The following is a 21177-nucleotide window of genomic DNA, read 5'->3' on the forward strand; positions in this document are numbered from 1 at the left end:
CCATCACTCCAAAGTCTTATTTTTGGAATATTTAGCATCTCCTCTGTAGATGTAAATATTATATGACACAGGGGCCTTTATTACCACACAATTTTAAACAGAAGTCCTTGACTTTTGTTCATTGGCTCCAGTGTTCAGAGAACCCTGTCTCTGATGCCCCTGGCCTAGCAGTTACATACATCTGCAAACACATTATCCCAACACTCTCACCAATGTGACCACAGAGGGAAGAGCAATGGAAAAGGAGGCACTAGGAGTTTTCAACAGCCCAACCCCAGTTCTGTGCAAGGAGCAGCACCTGATGAGCACATAGAGGAACTTGCTGAAGGATCAGTGATGATGATATCTGCGTGGTCGAGGTCTCGGTAATTTTCACTTTCTTATCTACATGTTCCACATTTAACTTTCTGGTTGTGATGAATATGTACTACTTTTTTATACCCAAAAGACATTTTCCCATAGTCAAAGCACACCTATCAATGGCAGATGTTCAGCAAAGTTCTCCTTTTCCACCTGTCCTTCGGAAGTTGTATGATTTAATATGAGATTCCTGTTCTTAATCTAGTCATATAATGAAGATTTTGGTTTCCTTTCGATACTGAGACACACACACACACACACACACACACACACACACACAATATTGGAGGTGGAGAGAGGTTGGCTGAGACCGAGATGAAAGAGCAACTTCAAGGTCAGTGTTGGCTGCAGGTGGGTGGGCTGCCAGGACACAAGGGGCTGCACTGTGCTCTGGGCTCCCAACAGGGCTGTGCCAGGCACTGGATTTGGAGCTGGGAGTAACGAAAGGCCTGGCCCCTTACCCATGAGCTTCATATAGGACCCTCCAACTACATAATTTCTGGGTTCTTTTATGCTGCATAGTGGCATTGGGGCAGTGTGGGGTAAGGCAGTAGTCGGCAAACTCATTAGTCAACAGAGCCCAATATCAACAGTACAAGGATTGAAATTTCTTTTGAGAGCCAAATTTTTAAAACTTAAACTTCTTCTAATGCCACTTCTTCAAAATAGACTCGCCCAGGCCGTGGTATTTTGTGGAAGTGCTACAGTCAAGGGGCCAAAGAGCCACATGTGGTTCTTGAGGCACAGTTTGCAGCCCACAGGGGTAAGGTATAAGTGCGGCTTGAAGAAGGAGGGCAATATGGGTGAGAAAGGAGGGTCTCCTAGAAGAGGGTCACTTTTGGGGGAAAGATGGCATCCCTTTCTTGATGGAGCTAATATTAGGCCTGGCAGGGGAGCTGGCACTGGGGGGAGTATTGGGAAATAGCTAGGTAGAGGTGGAAGGTGTGATTCCATGAAGCGGGAAGCTCTAACAACTGGGAAATGTGAACAAATGGTTGCCCCACACACAGCAGGTAACTAAGACAGGTTTTGGTAAATATAGGAGGAATCAGTGATGTCCACTCTAGAAAATGCAAGTTTATTATGTGTCTGGCAGCCTCCCCTCACCCCTCTGCAGAGTGCAGTTCTGGCCTGCATCCCAGAGGAGACGAATAGATCAGTTCTGAGGTGCCTCAGTCTGGTCTCTGCAGTTGGAAACGTCTCATTGTTCTTTTTATCCAGGGCAGAAAGCTGGAAATCTTAGTTTCAACACGAGGAGGTTTTCCACCTTTCCTCCCAAAGGAGACAATGCCCTGGGCCATGTTGTTACACACAAGGGGTCCCCCAGAGTCGCCCTGTGGGCAGAGAGAGGAAACACTGAGCTGGGCCTTCTCATGGCCCTGTCCTCTTCGCTGTCCCCGGGGTGTGTGGTCCCTTTTAGGAGAACAGGGTCAGGGGAGGCCTTGTCCCCTCCTTAGGTCTGGGGTTTTCCATTTGACTCTGAAGGTCTCTTTTCCTCTCTCTAGGAAGCCTTTGCCCACCAATGGCTATGGGAAAGCCTCTCTGTTCCCTGGAGAGACAGGACCAGAGATTGGACGGTGGAAAGGCAGAGGACATAGGCTGTGGCCAGTTCCCACTGCCTCTGGTTGCCTGCAAGCTTGTTTGTGCCCAGGGCGGGGCCTGGACAATGCTGGAGATCTCACCTTAAAAGTAGACTGATCCTTTTCTGGGTCCCCCACACAGATCTCTTTGGCTCTGTTGAAATGGTGTCTGTAGCAGGAGACACACTGCTTGTCTTCTTGGATTTCCAGCTCTACCTCATGCAGTGTGGCTGTGGAGGTGTTCAGGTTGAGTCGCCCCCAGCCGGCCACTCTGCACACCGTCCCTGGATTCACCTGCTCTCCCCTCCTGGGCAGCCTGAGGAGGCTCACATAGGCAGTCAGGGTGGCCTTCCTCTTCAGCTGAAGGCAGAGGACAGAAATTCTCATTGGGCAAGGGCCCAGGATTCCAGGACAGTCATAGCCCTGGACAAGGAAAGGGCTCACACTAGGAGGGACGACAGGAAGGAGGTCACAGGAAATGAGAAACCCCAGGCTGAAGGTGTGCAAGAGCCAGTGGAAGGATGAATCCTACCCGTAGCAACATGATGTCATTGAATTTGGGACGATAGTTTGGGTGCGGGATGGCTGTTTTCACCGGAATGACCTGCTGGGTCCTTTCACGCTTCTTGATGTTGTGGGCACCCAAGATGACTGTGATGGACCTGTACATCAATAGCCAGGGATGTGGAGGCACAGCAGATACAACACAGGGGCCAGGAAGGGAAGAGGGAAGCTGGGGGCAGTGCAGGATTGGAGTGGAGAGGAATTCTAGGGGATGGGGCAGGGAACTGAGCATGCCTGTGCCCTGTGCTTTTTGGCAGCTCAGGCCAGGTGTCATTTCCTGGAGCAGTGCTTCGGTGCTCAGTCACACCCTGAGCTTGTCTGTCTCTAAGCAAAACTGTGAATTTCTCACATTTGTACCCTGGTCTTCAGGGCACAACCTTGGTCTTCTTCCTAAGCCCCTTTGATCAGTCCCTCCAGTCTTCAACAGGCCACTTGCATTGACCGGTCCCTCTGCCCAAAGCTGACCTGTCCTCTGAAGTGCCCCTCTGTGCCCCTAGGTCTGTAGCCTCTGAGAAGAGGGTTCCCTGTGAGGTGTCTATAGAAGGGTGGGCCCAGGCTGAGCTCCTCACCTTCCCCAGCAGTGAGGTGCTGTCAGCACAAAGTCCTCCTGCACAAGGAAACCCCCACATCGTTTTCTGTTTGAACTGCTGATCCGAAGAAATGCCATGTAGGGACGAGAGTGAGGCTTGACCTCATGACCTCCGATGATTTTCACTGCAAGAAAAAATCTACTCTGCCTGCTGTGCTCATGGAGCCAGAGGCTGGAGAGGGGGAGACTGGGATAGTGGGCAGTGCTTGGGTGGCAGATAGTGATGTCTATAGTCATCAGCCATAACCAAGAAGACGTCCTACAGGTTCCTTGGGCAACATTCCTGGCTTGCTATGTGACCTGACCCACAACTGAGATAATCCCCCTGACAAAGAGAAGAGCAATCCTTCTTTCATTCCTGTTGCAGCTGTGCACGTGGACAGTGGGATTTGTGTCTGGAACAAGAAATTTCATGCCTGTACATCCTGAAAAATCCTTCCTGCCACGCTCCTTGGGCCTTTCTCCCTTCTTTTTCCCAAATTCAGAGCCATTGCTGGTTTGTACTATTCAGAATATTGGGACTGAAAAATTACCAGAGAGAAGTTGAGATCAAACCAGCCTCAGGGGACCAGGATGCCACCAACTCGATCCTCAGCTTCTTTACAAAGCTTGGATAGGGGGTGGAGATTGAGGGAGATTTTAAGATATTAAGTTCGAACATTAGTGGGCCTTGCTTTGATTAAAGAAGCCTGCCCCCTTCGTCTAGCTGCGATTTACTGTGGAATTATTTCTCATTTCAAGCGTCCAACCTTCTTTCAAATGTCTGAAAAAAAGCCCACTTTCCAGATATCAAGGAATGGGGAGAGTACCCATGTGTTTTCCTCAGGAGCAGCCATCTGCCCTGCTATTCCTGTTGCGTTTTCATTCAGCATCAGTCTTGCTGGTCTTTGTGGGAGATGGGATCTAGTGTTGAGAAAGTGCCTGGGGATGGACCAGTGCCAGGGTGTGTCTGAGTGTAGCATGTGAGCTGGGCGGTGCCCATGTCACGTGCCATTGGGCTTCTGGTGGCGGTCAGTCACTCACCTGCCTGTGCCATGGGGGCCAGAAGAAAGGCCATCAGGAGCAGAAGTGGCTGCATCTCCTCAGGAAGCTGCCAGGTCAGAGCTGGTGGTGCTTCGTCCAGGTCTTCTCAGCCCAGGGTTCTATAGTGTTGTGGCTTTTATCACACACGGCTCTCAGTAACCCCATAAGCATTGGTAGTCATTGACTCAGTGGTGACTATGCCATCTGGAAACATGAACCACAGGCTATAGATAGGGTGGTTCGTGATGCTGCATCAGCCAGTAGGAGGAGCCTGAGTCCCAGGAACCCAAATCTCATAACATGCAAGGACCCCTCGTTTCCTTGGCTCGCTCTCGACAGTTAGGGAATTATTTATTGAGGTTTCCATTTTGTGAGGGTCAGCAGTATTGCAGATGAGATTTCTTGCTTCTGCTGGAGGAGACAAAAACATCAGTGATCAGATAATGATGATGAGGGGTGTGGGTGGAGGGATGGACAGAATGGTGTGGCAGTGATGCCCAAGATGCCTTGTTTTAGTGACAGAAGAGCTGATGGCTTAACAAAACCAACAAAAACATTTATTTTGCTCAGAAATCTGCATTTGGGCTGGGTTTAGTGTGGATGTCTCCCCTCAACTCCCCTTGATGGCAGAGGAGGCTTGAAGCCCGGAGCCTGCCCATTGGTTGGTGCCAGATGTCTGTGGGTATGCCAGTTTCCCTCTGTGAGGGCTTGTCATGCAGTCTCTGCATAGGATTGTTCAGTGTTCTTTGCAGCATGATGGTGGCTTCCGCAGAGTGAACCTCCCTTCCAAATTGAACCTGGCAGACATATTCTTTTTCTTTCCTAGGCTTTGTAGCTATATGGTAACCTTTCTGCCTTATTCTACACCCTGGGGGCAATCAAAAGCCCTCACCTATTATAGATTAAAAAAGAAAGAGCATTGCAGTCATGTAATAGAGTCTTTGGGATGGGTTGCATTCAAAGCAGTGCAGAGTCTGCCCTCTGCTGAGGCACATGTAGAGTCAGTGAGAGGAGCTGAAACCACGGACCCCTGTAAGCCGCGGTGACAGCCTTTGGAGAGTTGGGGTCTTCTCTGTCCAAACCACGTGTATGAGGATGGAGGAGGGTTGACTCTCCCAACAGTTACTCTTTTGTGAAGTGGTAATGAATACCAGGAAGCCAAACAGTATTTTCCCAGCACTGTCCAGAAGGCTATTACATTTCGGATATCTTTATACCAAGCTAATATATGCATTTAATTTGATTCCAATAAAAATATCATTTTTCTTTCAGTGTTATACAAGTTCTAGACAATTTCTAAAATATGTGTGGATAATAAACATGCTAGAATGGTTCTGAGAATTTTGACCTCCCCCCCCCCACCAAAAAAAAAAGACAGTAAGGGAGAGGGTAAGCCTTATCATATATTAAAAACATTATATAAAACCTCTTTCCTTAATCTTATATAATAAAATGCCAATATGCAAATTGTCCCCTTGGGTGAGAGTTTGATTGACTGGGAGTTTGACCAGGGGGTGGAGCTGAACAGCCACCCTTCCATTTCCCCTCCCCCTGGCCAGCTCGGCCCAATCGGCCTGATCAGGGCAGGCTGGCTGGACCCCACCCATGTACAAATTCGTGCACCAGGCCTCTAGTACTACAATATAATCACTATGTGCAGTGACAGATGTGTATTACACTTTTGGTGATCACTTCATAAGGTATACAAATGATTAATCACTATATTGTGTACCTGAAACTAATATAATATTGCAGTATTACAGTATTACAGTATGTCAACTATAGTTAAAAATAAATTTAAAAAACAAAAGATAAAGGAGAAAAAAAGAACACATTGTGAAGGCCATAATACATGTGTGAAATAAATTTAAATGGTAAACTCCAAAAACAACCCCCAAAAAACAAACAAACAAAACCTCTCTCCTGATTCATGAGTAGACAAAGGCCCATTAAATAGAATAGAAAACCTAGAAACATTCCTAAGTACATAAAGACATGTAATTTATAATAAGGTGACATTTCAAATCATTGGGAAAAGATAGACTTTCCAATAAATGATATTGGAACAACTAGAAAATATTTTTATCTTTGTTTTATTTTCCAATCAGAGTTGACAAAGTCACTTTTAAAAGATATTAAGTTGGAGTCATATTTCATATAAACCACCAGAATGAAATGCAAATAGATAAAGACACTTATATATCCTATATAAAAAAGAACTAATATGCTAATTAGACAGAACAGCAAAACAATCATCTGGAGGACATCCTGGATGAAGCTAGGGCTACGAGGGCTGAGCCCCTTGCATGAATTTTGCGCTTCAGGCCTCTAGTACAAAATAAAACCATACATGCACAACGAATAAACATGGATGAATTTCTTTATAAACTTAGAAGTGGTAAAGCCTTTCTAGCAATGAGTCTAAATACAAAAACTTTAAAAGAAGTGATTGATAAATACATGTTGATATGTAAAAAGTAATTTTTACAAGTCTCCACTTTCCTGACCACGTGAGCCTCCGTAATTTGAATTGGAGTATGCACAGGCAGGAGGTTTTGGTAACAATAGGGACCATGGGATCGTCTGTCCAATCGGATGGGTGTTCAGAGGTAGATTCTAACTGCAATTAGCAAATACATTGTAGGATTGCCCTACCATTTGATTCTGTAAAACTGTGGATTGGTGAAAATGGGGTTTCCAATGGTGGAAGTGGGGGATGCTTTTCCCAACTGGGTGCTGGGGTAGGGTTCTTATGATAGCTTTAGAAAAGGAATTTTCTAAGACTTGCATGGGCAAATGAGAGAATTTTATTTGCATGGAGGAGTTATATCCCTCAGTTGCAAAGTTCTGGTTTCCTTTAAACTGGACCTGGAAAAGGTGCAGATGGGGGTTCAGCAGGGCTAGAAGCAAAGCCAGTGCCCAGAGGTTGCATTCCAAGGCAGAGTGACGTCCCACAGAGCATCAGGCTAGTTGTAATCCATCAGTTCGCTGTGTGTGGGCCATGGGGGCCATGCAGGGGAGCAGGCCCTCTGTCACAAGAGAGCCAGGAGCGCAAGAGGGAAGAGAAGGAACTCTGTTTTTCCGGGAACTTATGTAGCTCAGATTTGGTGCCATTGCAGGGGCCAGGTCTATTCTGGCTAATGGTCTGCTCCCATGTGTGACTGACAAATGACCACCTTTCTTATGGCATTCAGACCTCACTGGGCATGATTCTATTCTTTCATGGTCCAGTCCCTCCCCCCATGACCTGTGGGAAACAGACCAGGAGAGTGTGAAACCTCAGCTTTCTGGCACACGTGGCATGCCTATATTATCAGGCCTTCCCTTTGCTCTGTCCCTGCCAATTAATTAACAACTGGGATAATTATAACAGTATCACAATGACATTCATGCCTGCTACTTTGACTATATTTTAAATTTTATTTTCCAATTACAGTCCACTTTCAATATTATTTTGTGTTTGTTTCAGATGTACAGCATAGTGATTAGATATATTATATATTGTACAAAGTGTTCCTCCCGATATTTCTAGTATTCACCTGGCACCATACACAGTTATGACAATATTATTGACTATATTCTCTTTGCTGTACTCTGCATCCTAGTCACTATTTTCTAACTACCAATTTTTACTTCTTAATCTTTTCACTTTGTTCCCAGTCCCCCAAGCCCCTTCTCCTCAGGCAATAATCAATCTGTTCTTTTTATTTATGGTTCAGTTCCAATTTTGTTTGCTCATTAACTTGTTCTTTAGATTCTACATATAAGTAAAATCATATGGTATTGGTCTTTCTCAGTCTGACTTATTTCCCTGAGCATAATACCCCTAGGTCCATCCATGCTGTCACCGATTATATCTGCTGCTTTTATGGCTCATGGAAATGAGGCTGCTGTCCTGCCTGCTCCCCACCTGCTGCCCTCTCCCCAGGTGAAGAGGATGCACCAGTGAACAGTTTGGGGGTTGTAAGTCTAGAAACGAAAGAAATAAAGTCATTTCTAAACCCCACATGCTGCTTGCTGTTCTAGAGACCCAAGTGATTAAGACAATTAAAAGAGAGTGTAATGAGCAATAAAAATAAAACACAAATACTCCTGTGGGCTCTGGGCTCTGTGGGTTCCTGTGAAGAAGGGAGAGGAAATTCTATTCAGATAAAAGTCAACACTGTCTGTACATTCCCAATGCCTGGCACTTAGTAGGTGCACCATCAGCATTTGTTCACTGATTGATGGAAAATCTGTGCTTTTCAGTCCTACTGAGGAGAGCAGCCCTTTCTAACTCAAAAGGCAGGTGGAGCCCATGTGGCCTCCCTCGACGCAGCCTGAGCCTTGAGGCCAGCAGTGAGGAACAGGCTGCAGGGGACTCAGGCCTCTGAGTGACCAGCAGTCAGCGGACTCTAGCACAAGGTGGGGACACTGGGCTGGATGTGAGGGCGGAGCTGGCTCTGCCCAGTGAGAGATGGGGCCAGGTGTTCTGCAGACACCTTCCGCCCTGTCCTCCAGGACCCTGCGTGGGGCCAGCACAGGTTTGGTCCCCCGGTCACCCTGTGCCAGGGCATAAGCTGGGTGGCAACTCAGTGACCAGGCCCTGCTGGACCTGGGTATTCTGGGTGTCCAAGGTGGGGGGGACATAGGGGAGCAAGGAGCTCAGACCAGTGTGGTCTGTGGGGTGTTGGGGTTGGTGGACTCTGAGGATGCTTAGTGGTTAGCAGGATGAGAAAAAGGTGCAGCCAGGAGACTGGAGGCCAAGCTAGACCCTGAATTCAGAGGAGGGCAGAAAAGGGCAGGGAGGGAAATTCAGCCCAGGAAAGAATGAGAAACTTCTCAGGGTTTCCCTCCCTCCTCCACTCCGCCTCTCCTCACCATACCCCAGACCATCAAAACCTGCCACTCCATGGCTGTGGGAGAACAATGTCCTGCTCAGGAAGGCCCTCCTCTCCCCAGTGTCGTGGGGCCTCCTAAGCTGCAACCCAGGCTGTGCCTGCTTGGTGCCCAGCACCCACAGTGCTAGTCCTTTCCTCTCAGCACATAACAGAGGAAGAAGTAAGACCTTCACACTGAGTCCAGGACCTGAGAGATTCATGTTTTCTCCTAATGGTGCAGAAGGGTGGGCCCTGCAAGTGCAGGTTTGGCCAAGAAGGAGCTGGTAACTGCTTTGCATGAGGTTTGGGGGTGTGATTGGAGGGGAAGAGGAGGAAGTAGAACAGAGAATTGTGCTATTGGCCTTCTGAGCACAGAGCTGGTGTCTGTGAATGAGGGTCAAAGAATAATTAACAATCCAGGTCTTCCTTTAGCTGAGAGACATTTATCACACTGACTTGAGGGAGGCAACACCTCCCTCCTGTCAGTGTGATCCTGGATTAGCTCCAGAGAAGATGTCTGGGTCCTGCAGTTGGAGGCTTTTTATGGTTTCTCTTATCCAGGGAAGGAAACTGGCGACTTTGGTGTAGACTTCTGGTGGTTTCCCATCCTTGCTTCCATAGGAGACAATGCCTTGGATCTCATTTTTGCACAGGAGCGGTCCCCCAGAGTCCCCCTGTGGAAAGAGCGAGGGAAGGTCTGAGCCAGTTCTTCTGGCCCTGCCCTCCTTGCCGTCCCAAGTCCCTCTCAGATAAGGCTGCCTAGCATTGTTTCCACCCTGGAGATAAGTGGACAGGAAGGTCCCCAATAGTCCCCTCAGCCTGGACATTGTCACTGATTCACTATACACAGGTAGTAGTGGCTCCCTCTGCTCCCCCAGGACCCTGATCCTCTGGCTATGAAGATGCTGAAGGGCTGTGGCTGCAGTCCACTGTGTAAGGACCTGAGACAGGCAGGTGGGGCTGACACTATTTACCAGCTCTGAGGAGCCACCAGCTATAATTTATGCACACCTAGGGAATAGTGATCTAACTGCATTGCCCCAGCTTTGCCAGAGTGTTGCAAATCCCCTTCCCCGGCCCCTGGGGGGAGAATTATGTTTGGAGTGACCAGAGGCCCGTGTATGCTCTTGGAGATCCTATTTCTCTCTGCTCTGGTGGCTCCTCTCTTTTCTTTCCAGGGGGAAAGATCACAACCTAGAGTGTGAAGGATTTCACCGCCCTGCCTAGGTCCCCAGGTCCTATCCTCTACCCTAACACCCTTCTCCCCAGAACCAAGCTGGGCAGATGTCCAGCATCACTTGAAAGGAAGCCTTATTTTCTCTTGGGTTCCCCCCACACAGTTGAATGTTCTTGTTGTAATGGTTAAAGAGCTTTTTACAATTCACATCCTTCTGCAGGGTCAGCTCTACCTCCTGCAGAGTGTCTGAGCAAGGGCCCTTCTTGGTGACCTGCCCCCAGCCGGCCACAATGCAGTTATCTCCTGGACTTGGCAGGTCCTTGCCGCTGGGCAGTTGGAGGGTCTTCACAGCATAAGTTTGCTTGACGTTTCTCTCCAGCTGATGGGGAAGAGGCAAGGGAGTCCAGGTCAGCTAGTGGTCTCTGAGCCTGGACACCTAGGGACCCTTGAGTCACTAGGACTGGTCAGGTGGCCAGAATGGGAGGAAAGAAAGGAACAATTCACAGTGAGAGGAGATACAATGAGATCCCAGAGCTGCAAGAGCAGCAGGAGGTTTCCTCACCTGCAGTAACATGATGTCAGAGGAGCTTTTTCTCTCATTATAGTCTGGGTGCGGGATGGCTCTTTTCACCAGGATGACCTATTGGGTCTTCTCCTGCTTTGTGATGTTGTGGGCCCCTTGGGTGACACTGATTGACCTGTAAATAGAACAGAGTGGATGAGTGTGCATGTGTGTGTGTGAGTGTGTGTGGGGGGGTGTCCTGGGAGGGTAGGTAGAGTCACAATAGATACATCCCAGGAGCCATGAAGGGCAAGTGGCATCTGGGACAGAGCAGGGCTACAGACTAAGGATATCAGTTTATAGGGTCCAGGGGCTGAGTGACTCTGGTTCCCAGTGACACACAGAGAGTAGGGCTTGTGGGAGCTCTCTCTTGCCCTCAGGAAATATCACGAAATTGCTTGCATTTCCATTTTGACCCTAATGCATGTGCTCATGATCCACCACTGCTGTATTTGCCTAGTGTGGTACTTCTCTTCTCCATGGTGTCACTTGCTGTCACTTCTGACTCTCAGGGCCAAAGCTTACCTGTCCTATTTCTCAGGCTCTCATTGCTCTGTACAATATCTGATGGCTCTTCTGATATGTTTTCATGGGCTTGAGTTACCAGGAAACTGGGGATCTGGCCTGGGTCTTAGGAGGTGTATCCTGGCTGCAGCCTCTCACCTTCCATTGCAGTGAGCAGCTGTCAGAACAAAGTTGTCTCCCACAAGGACACCGCCACACCAGGATTCCTACTCTTCATCTTTAATGTTAAGGTAGGCCATGTAGGGCAGGGAGTGTGGCTTGGCTTCATGTCCCCTGATGATCTCCCCTGCAGGAAAATTCTGTTTTACTTGAGTGCTCCCCGGAGTCCATCAGGCAAGCATCTGCTTGATGCTCATGCGCTGGGCACTTGGGAGCCTAGGGTGGCATAGAGCTGGGAGGGAGTCAAGGGGATGGGGGACTCAACTTTCTCTCCTGTAAAAGGGAAGAGTACCAGGCTGGGTCTGTGACTTGGCCTGCCACATAGTTGCAGGTGAGAATATAGGTTTTAGGAACTGGGAAGGCCTAGAGGCTCCTAAAAATACCTCTCCTGACTTTGCTTGGTGTCAGGTAAGTTTCTGAGGCCCCTGAGGTGTTGTGATGTCCAGGGAAGTGTGCTTTGCAGTATCCAGGACTTAGGTTTAGGTATCTAGATGTTGTAGAGCTGTCCTAGGGCCTGACAGGTGGGGAGTTGCCAGTGTTTGTTAACTGCCTGTAAGTACTGGGTCCCAATGGGCCTTTGGAGGAGGGTTGGTAAGGCCAGTGCTGTGGGATTCTGGAAAACAGACAAGTTTGGGACTGTTATCCTCACTGGCTCATCCTTTAAAGAAGCTGCTAAAGGCATGGGAAGAAAAGAAGAGTTTTAGAAAGGGACTGAGGAACCTTCAGATGGAGCAGAGGAAGCAGGAGTCTTATGGGGATGGTGACCCCACCAACTGTGGACTGCTGAACTCTGGGCTTCTCTCCTAAGCAGACCCTGAGGACAGCACCTGTCTCATCACAGGCATGGAAGCCAGGATTGCTCTGCCCTCTGCAGTTTCCCAGCCTCTGCCATTCACTTCTAGAAAGTTACCCTCTACACAAGGCACAGGTAGGGCCTGGGGAGGGCATTGTTCCCACTGGCTTTTCTTGAGAATAGGCTTCTGCCCTTTCATTTCTGCCTGTGGCTTATCCAGCTCATGTGTGTGGGTCTGAGATGGGATGGGATCTGGGGTTCAGAGCATTCCTGGTGGAGGGTTGGATCCGGGATGGGCATAAGGGCCAGCAGGTCTGTGCTCACTGTGGGATGGGTTGTGCCTGTAAGGGTGGGGATGGTCACTCACCTGCCTTCGCCCCGGAGAGTAGGAAAAAGGCCAGCAGGAGCAGGAACAGGCGTGGCTGCATCTTCCCAGGAAGGCTGCTCAGGTGGGAGCTGGTGGTGTCTCTCTGTGCTCTCTGTTTGTGCCCCGAAGCGGAAGGAGATGTGGGTAGGCTCTGTGACTTGTGTCCCCCTCTGGTTTTGCAGTGCTTCACCTCAGAAGGCTTTCTTTAAAGCATCTCCACCCCCATGCCTCCTGCCTTATGATGGTCTCTGGGTGGCTTTGTGGGAAGTATGCAGTGACCACATCAGTATCCACAGCTGATAACTTAGAGAAGACACCAGAGCGAACTGTAGCCCTGAGCAGGAACCCAAGGGTACAAGGTGGGGCCTGTGGTACGTGGTGTTGATCAGTGGAAGTACTGGTGCCCAGAAACCGGAGTCCTCAGTGATAGAACCCCCAGTGCCTTATCTCCATGCAACTAAGTCCATCAGGGTAATTTCTTTTACTGGTGTCTGTTTAGGTCCTTCTCTGGCCAATGGACAACCCTAGTGGAGACGTGTCTCCTGTCTTTAGAGCAGTGATTTTCAAGCTTTTTCTTCTCATGATACATAAACTATTAAAATTCTGTGGCACACTAAAAAAATACATATATTTTGTATATCTTACAAAAAATAGGTATACTTTTGATTGTTTTGCAAAAAAAAAAAAAAAAAAAAAAAGTGATTAGCTAACCTTTTTGCTCCAAAGTGACTTAAAAAAAATATTAGGTGCCTGTACTTGTATTTATGTACTTCTGGTACCAAGAATTAAACAATTAGACACAACTATATTACACACTGTGACCAATAAAATGCAATTCTATTTCATAACGTATATATTTATGGTCCCACAGAGGGCATTCAACGATGACTATTGTTGTGTTGGCTTTCATAATTTTTTAAAATATAATTTTTATTGATTTCAGAGAGGAAAGAAGGTAGAGAAGTGAAACATTAATGATGAGAAAGAATCCTTGATTGGCTTCCTCTTGCATGTTCCACACAGGGGATTGAGCCTGATACCTAGGTACGTGCCCTGACCGGGAATTGAACTGTGGCCTCTTGGTTCAGTCACTGAGCCACAACAGCTGGGCTGTTGTCATTTTTTAATTTGATGATCTAAGGGAAAAATAGGTTAGTGCTACTGACTAAATAGTCTGGTATTGCATGTTTTAAAAGTTCTTATAGCATGCTGGTTGAAAATATCTGCTTTAGAAAGAGCTGACCATCAGTTGGGGGAGACAGAAACATCAGGGAGCAGAGTACTGAGTGGGAAGGGCCATGGTAGAGTGATGCACAGGGGAGGAACAGGGCATCCACCACCATCTATAAAACTGACATAGCAACCCATTCATCATAACAGTGTCCTCCCGAAAGGTTTTATTTACAAGCTAGAGGTTCAGTGAATGAAATTTGTGCATGGGGGGTTGGGGGAGTTCCCTCAGCCCAGTTTGCACCCTCTCCAATCCGGGACCCCTTGGGGGTTGGCCGATTCCTGGGGATAAGGCCTAAACTGGCAGTCAGATATCTGTCTCACAATCCTGGACCGCTGGCTCCTAATCACTCTCTTTGCCAGCCTGGTCATTTCTAAATGCTGCTCTGGTCACCCCCAACTGCCCCCCTCTGCAGACCTGGTCACTCCTAACTGTCTCCCCCTGCCAGCCTGATTGCCCCCAACTACCCCCTCCCCCACTTGCTGGCCTAGTTGCCCCATGCAGTCTGCGAGTTCCGTTGTTTGGTTGTCCCCCACTAACCCCCCTGCCAGCCTGGTTGCCCTACACAGCCTGCTTCTTCAGTCATTTGGTCGTCACTCACTAACCTCCCTGCTGGCCTGGTCACCTCTTACTGCCCTCCCCTGCTGGCCTGGTTACCCCTAACTGCCCTCGTCTGCTGGCCTAGTCATTCCAAACTGTCCTCCCCTGCTGCCTGGTTGCCTCCAACTGCTCTCCCATGCTGGCCTGATTGCCCACAACTAACCCCCCCCCCCCCCCCCCCCTCCGCCAGCCATCTTGTGCAACCACCACCTCTCTCTAGTGTCAAAGCTTTCTCATTACCCCATCAGAACATTTTTTTTTTTGGGGGGGAGGGCTTAGACCCGAGGTCTGCAGCCATGAATTTTATTTTTCCAACCTTTAAATATAATTCTGAAGGAGGAAATATTTATTTCAGGCAATCATGTAGGTGGCCATTTCTGCTAACATGATGAGTTCCTGTACAGATAAGTTCCTTCAGCACCTGACCTTTTACAACCACCTGATCTTTTACAACCACCTATCTTCCTCTTATTTTTTTTAAACTCCTTTAAACATTTTATTTATTTATTTTTATTTACATATTTTATTGATTTTGATTTTTTTTTGCCTCCCTCCCTTCCTCCCACATATCCCCTCCCTCCCCAGAGTTTTATGTCCATTGGTTGTACTTATATGCATGTATACAAGTCCTTCGGTTGATCTATTATCTCCCCCAGATTCTCCTCCCCTCCCCGCTGTAATTTGACAAACTGCTTGTTGCTTTACTGTCTCTATATCTATCTTATGGTTCATCAGTTTATATTGATCTTTATTATCCACAAATGAGTGAGGTCATGTGGTGTTTCTCTTTCATTGATTGGCTTATTTCACTCAGCATGATGTTCTCAATTCGATCCAGGTTGCTGCAAATGATGAGAATTCCTTCATTTTTATGGCAACATAGTATTCCATTGTGTAGATGTACCATTGTTTTTTGATCCAATCATCTGCTAACAGGCACCTAGGCTGTTTCCAAATTCTGGCTATTGTAGATTGTGCTGCTATGAACATAGGGGTGCATATATCCTTTCTGATTGGTGTTTCTAGTTTCTTGGGATATATTCCTAGAAGTGGGATTACTGGGTCAAATGGGAGTTCCATTTTCAGTTTTTTGAGGAAACTCCACACTGTTCTCCACAGTGGTTGCACCAGTCTGCATTCCCACCAGCAGTGCACCGGGGTTCCTTTTTCTCTGCATCCTCGCCAGCGCTTGTCGTTTGTTGATTTGTTGATGTTGGCCATTCTGACAGGTGTGAGATGGTACCGCATTGTTGTTTTGATTTGCATCTCTCGGACAATTAGTGACTTTGAGCATGTTTTCATGTGCCTTTTGGCCTTCCTTCTGTCTTCTTTTGAAAATGTTCTATTTAGGTCCATTGCCCATTTTTTAATTGGATTATTCATCTTCCTTTTATTTAGTTATATAAGCTGTTTGTAGATGTTGGAGATTAAACCTTTATCAGTGGTATCATTTGCAAATATGTTCTCCCACACAGTGGGCTTTCTTGTTGTTTTGTTGATGGTTTCTTTTGCTGTGAAAAAGCTTTTTATTTTGATGTAGTCCCATTTGTTTATTTTCTCTTTAGCTTCCATTGCCCGAGGGGTAGTATCAGTGAAGAAGTTCTTTTGGCATACGTCTGAGATTTTGCTGCCTGTGGATGCTTCTAGTATTTTTATGGTTTCCCGTCTGATGTTTAAGTCCTGTAACCATTTTGAGTTTATTTTTGTGAATGGTGTAAGTTGGTGATCTAGTTTCATTCTTTTTCATGTGTCTGTCCAATTTTCCCAACACCATTTATTGAAGAGACTGTCTTGACTCCATTGTATATTAGTGCCTCCTTTGTCAAATATTAATTGAGCCTAGTGATTTGGGTTGATATCTGGGTTCTCGATTCAATTCCATTGATCTATATGCCTGGTCTTGTGCCAGTACCAGGCTGTTTTGAGAACAGTGGCTTTGTAATATAGTTTGAAGTCTGGTATTGAGATCCCTCCTACTTTACTCTTCTTTCTCAGGATTGCTGTGGCTATTCGGGGTCTTTTATTGTTCCAAATGAACTTTTGGAGAATTCTTTCTAGGTCGGTGAAATATGTCGTTGGTATTTTAATGGGGAGTGCATTGAACCTATAGATTGCTTTTGGAAGTATGGACATTTTGATGATGTTGATCCTACCAATCCATGAACATGGTATGTTCTTCCATCTCCTTACATCTTCCTCTATCTCTTTTTTCAGTGTCGTGTCCTTTACCTCCTTAGTTAAATTTATTCCTAGGTATCTTAATTTTTTTGGTGCGATGGTAAATGGAATTGCTTTTTTAGTCTCTGTTTCTGCAGTTTCACTGTTGGTGTATAGAAATGCCATGGATTTCTTGGCATTAATTTTGTATCCTGCTACATTGCCAAATTCATTTATTAAGTCAATTAGTTTTTTAATGGAGTCTTTTGGGTTTTTATGTACAATATCATGTCATTTGCAAATAAGGATAGCTTTACTTCTTCTTTTCCAATTTGGATGCCTTTTATTTCCTCCTCTTGTCTAATTGCAATGGCTAGTACTTCCAGAACTATGTCAAACAGGAGTGGAGAGAGTGGGCATCCCTGTCTTATTCCTGTTCTTAGAGGGAATGTTTTTAGTTTTTACCCATTGAGTATAATGTTGGTTGTGAGTTTATCATAGATAGCTTTTATTATGTTGAGGTATGATCCTTGTACTCCAACCTTGTTAAGAGTTTTTATCAGAAAGGGGTGTTGGATTTTATCGAATGCTTTTTCTGCATCAATTGATATGACTATATGATTTTTATCTTTCAATTTGTTTATGTGATGTATCACGTTTATTGATTTGCGGATATTGTACCATCCTTGCATTCCTGGAATAAATCCTACTTGGTCGTGGTGTATGATCTTTGTGATGTTCTTCTGGAGTCGATTTGCTAGAATTTTGTTGAGGATTTTGGCATCTATGTTCATGAGGGATATTGGGCTGTAATTCTCTTTCATTGAGTTGTCTTTATCTGGTTTTGGTATTAGGGTGATGCTGGCTTCGTAGAAGGAGTTTGGAAGTGTTCCTTCCTCTTGGATTTTTTGGAATAGTCTGAGGAGGATAGTTTTTAGTTCTTCCTTGAATGTTTGGTAAAACTTTCCTGTGAAGCTATCTGGCCCTGGGCTTTTGTTTGCTGGAAGCTTTTTGATGACTGTTTCAATTTCTTCCCAAGTCACTGGTTTATTGAGATTTTTATCAATAGATTCTTCTTGATTGAGTTTTGGAAGATTATATTTTTCTAGGAATATGTCCATTTCCTCCAGGTTGTTCAGTTTGTTGGAGTAGAGTTGTTCATAGTATTTTGTAACAATCCGTTGTATTTCAGTGGGGTCTGTTGTTATTTCACCTCTTTCATTTCTGATTTTGTTTATTTGGGTCCTCTCTCTTTGTTTCTTGGTTAGCCTGGCTAGAGGTCCATCTATGTTGTTTATCCTTTCAAAGAACCAGCTCTTGGTTTTGTTGATCTTATGTATTGTTTCTTTGGTCTCTATGTCGTTTATCTGTGCTCTGATTTTTGTTATTTCCTTCCTTCTACTTACACTGGGCTTTTCTTGTTGCTCTTTTTCTAACTCTTTGAGTTGTAGAGTTAGATCATTTGTTACACTTTTTTCTAGTTTTTTGCAATAGGCTTGTAAGGATATGAACTTTCCTCTCAAAACTGCTTTTGCTGTGTCCCATAGATTTTGGATTGTTGTGTTTTCATTGTCATTTGTTTCCAGGATGTTTTTAATTTCTTCCTTGATTTCTCTGGCAACCCAGTCCTTGTTTAATAGCATGCTGTTTAGTCTCCATGTGTTTGATTTCTTTGGATTATTTTTATTGTAGTTAATTTCCAGTTTTATGCCACTATGATCTGAGAAGATGCTTGATATGATTTCTATCTTCTTGAATTTGAAGAGACTTTGCCTATGTCCCAAAATGTGGTCTATCTTTGAAAATGTCCCATGTGCATTTGAGAAGAATGTATATTCTGTGGCTTTGGGGTGGAATGTTCTGAAGATGTCAATTAATTCCATCTGTCTAGTGAGTCATTTAGGATTGATATTTCTTTGCTGATTTTTTGTTTAGATGATTTGTCGAAGGGTGACAGTGGGGTATTAAAATCTCCTACTATGATTGTATTGCTGCTAATCTCTCCCTTAATGTCCTCCAGCAGTTTTTTTTATGTATTTGGGTGCTCCCGTATTGGGTGCATATATATTTACCAGGGTTATTTCTTCTTGTTGGATTGTTCCCTTTAGTATTATGAAGTGGCCTTCATTATCTCTTATTACGTCCTTCACTCTGAGATCTAATTTGTCAGATATAAGTATTGCTATCCCAGCTTTTTTTTTCATTTCCGTTTGCCTGGAAAACTTTTTTCCATCCCTTCACCCTCAGTCTGTGTGCATCTTTTTTTCTGAGGTGGGTTTCTTGTAGACAACAGATGTCTGGGCCTTGTTTTCTTATCCAATCTGTTACCCTATGTCTTTTGATTGGAGCATTTAATCCATTTACATTTAAGGTTATTATTGATAGGTACTCATTTGACGCCATTTTTATTCTATCCCCGTGTTCCTTCTTCACTTCCTATTCTTAATTTTTATAGTATACTCTTTAGCATTTCTTGCATTGCTGGTTTGGTGGAGATAAATTCCTTCAGTCTTTTTTTGTCTGTGAAGCTCCTGATTTCCCCTTCAATTTTGATTGATAGCCTTGCTGGGTACAGTATTCTTGGATTCAGACCCTTCCTTTGCATGGCTTTGTATATTTCATCCCATTCCCTTCTGGCCTGATAAATTTCTGTTGAGAAATCAGTTGCTAGTCTGATACCCCATCAGAACATTTTATTTATATCCATGAGGTTGTGTGTATCCACAAATTAATTGGTATTTAATCACTTTCCATCCTCCCTCTACCAGCAACACCCAACCCTGACCTCTGGCAACTACTCGTATCATTCCTGTCTCTGATGGGTTTGCATATTGGGGATATTTCATATGAATGGGATCATGAGATTACTTGTGTTTCCATTTTGATCATGTAATATGTGAGCTGTTTTGTTTGGCTTCTTTCACTAAGCATGATGGTTTTGAGGTTCATCCAAGTTCTCACACATATCAATATTGTTTTATGGCTAAATATATATTTTTGTGTGTATATATCCCAATTTATCCTTTTATCCTTTTTTGTGTGTATATATACAAATTTATCCTTTTATCTTCAACAGATATTTGGTTGTTACTACCTTTTGGCTGTAGTGACTAATGTTGCTATAAATATTTGTGTAAAAAGTTCTCTTGCCTATATACTTAGGAGTGGAATTGCTGAGTCATATGGTAATCCTAGGTTTAAGTCTTTGAGGAATCACTAAACTGTTTATTGCAATGGTTGCACCATTTTATATTCCCACCAGCAACATATAAATACTTTAATTTCCTTATCTCATGCCAACACTGGCTATTATTATTATTATTATTATTTTTTAATTTATTTTAAAAATATATATTTTATTGATTTTTTTACAGAGAGGAAGGGAGAAATATAGAGAGTCAGAAACATTGATGAAGGAGAAGCATTAATCAGCTGCCTCCTACACTACCCTCCCCACTGGGTATGTGCCCATAACCAAGGTACATGCCCTTGACCGGAATCAAACCTGAGACCCTTCAGTCCGCAGGCTGACTCTCTACCCACTGAGCCAAACCAGTTTCAGCTGGCTATTATTATTATTATTATTTATTATAGCCATATTAGTGGCTATGAAATGGTATCTCATTGTAGTTTCAGTTTACATATTTTTAATAACTAATGAGGTTTAGCATCTTCCCTGTGTTTTCTGAGCATCTATGTATCTTCTTTGGACTTTTCTCACCATTCTCATTTCTGTCTCCCTAACTATTTGGGTTGGTTTTTCAAGAGTTGGTCTGGAATCTTGAACATAGCCACCTTGACATGTTATGCTGATTAGGCTGAAAATGAAAGGGCAGCCTTTTTACTTTTTATTTGTTAATGGCTAGCAAATGACCAAGGCCATGTAGGAAAGTTTTCTCAAGTCCAGAAGTAGAAATATGAATTAAAAGAGGAGAAATCTTACTGAGGTGGCAGGCATGTGGGAAAGAGTGTGAAACAGGTACTATAAGTGAGAAGATAATATTACTATATTATCTCATTTATTATTATAAGTGAGAAGATAATATCTAACATCTTAATGCTGGCTAATATTTATTGATCTCTGACCATAGATCCTAACGTCACTCCTTGAGAAATATTGATATTTCTTACATTTCACAATTGAGCAATTTAAGGCCCTGAGGAGGTAGGGGGCGTGCTCTAAATCACTCAGCTTATAAGAGGGAAAGATGGGGGATAGTGCAGAGATATGTTTTCATAGGCTATGGTCTTATCCACAGCTCTACAAACATCATCATTTATTATATTGTCCCAAAATATGGGGAAAATTAAAGAGGTATTGAAGAATGAAAGTTTCTGTCTATATGTTTAATCTGGGACTCTTTTTCTCTTAGAAGAGGAAGGTATCTCAGTGGCTACCATATTGTGATGGAAAAGTTCATTTGGATCATGTATTCCCTTTGGTTTTATCCGTTATTCCCTGATGTTCTTCCCCAACATTCAGCAGAATGTCATGTCTGGTCCATGTTGGGCAATGAATCCCCTTGGGCCTTAGCCACTCACCAAATTACTTCTAGTGTTCATTGCAAAGTGGGCAGGGCCATTCATTGTAGGGAAATGACAATGGCACAATGACATGACATTCCCACACT

At 44.7% G+C, this 21177-nt stretch overlaps 1 protein-coding gene and 1 pseudogene across 2 annotated transcripts in view; both read right to left on the reverse strand.

Moving 5' to 3' along the window:
• Positions 1-1418: 1418 nt before the first annotated feature.
• On the reverse strand, positions 1419-4231 carry LOC311610263 (granzyme H-like). The gene is made up of 5 exons (XM_084861323.1): positions 4117-4231; positions 3074-3218; positions 2473-2602; positions 2043-2300; positions 1419-1694 (listed from the first exon to the last, which is right to left on the reverse strand). The coding sequence occupies exons 1-5, from the start codon at positions 4169-4171 to the stop codon at positions 1533-1535; spliced, it is 750 nt and encodes a 249-aa protein (XP_084717449.1). The 5' UTR covers positions 4172-4231; the 3' UTR covers positions 1419-1532.
• A 5242-nt stretch (positions 4232-9473) lies between these two features.
• Positions 9474-21177, reverse strand: part of LOC311610202 (granzyme H-like) — a 116007-nt pseudogene continuing 104303 nt past the window's right edge. The window contains exons 5-6 of the transcript in view: positions 10274-10531; positions 9474-9649 (exon numbers count right to left, since the gene is read on the reverse strand). The product of the transcript in view is annotated as a granzyme H-like (transcript). The remainder of the gene's footprint in view (positions 9650-10273; positions 10532-21177) is intronic.

Source organism: Pipistrellus hanaki (assembly GCF_964339955.1).
Source record: "Pipistrellus hanaki genome assembly, chromosome: 1".
Classification (NCBI taxonomy): Eukaryota; Metazoa; Chordata; class Mammalia; order Chiroptera; family Vespertilionidae; genus Pipistrellus; species Pipistrellus hanaki.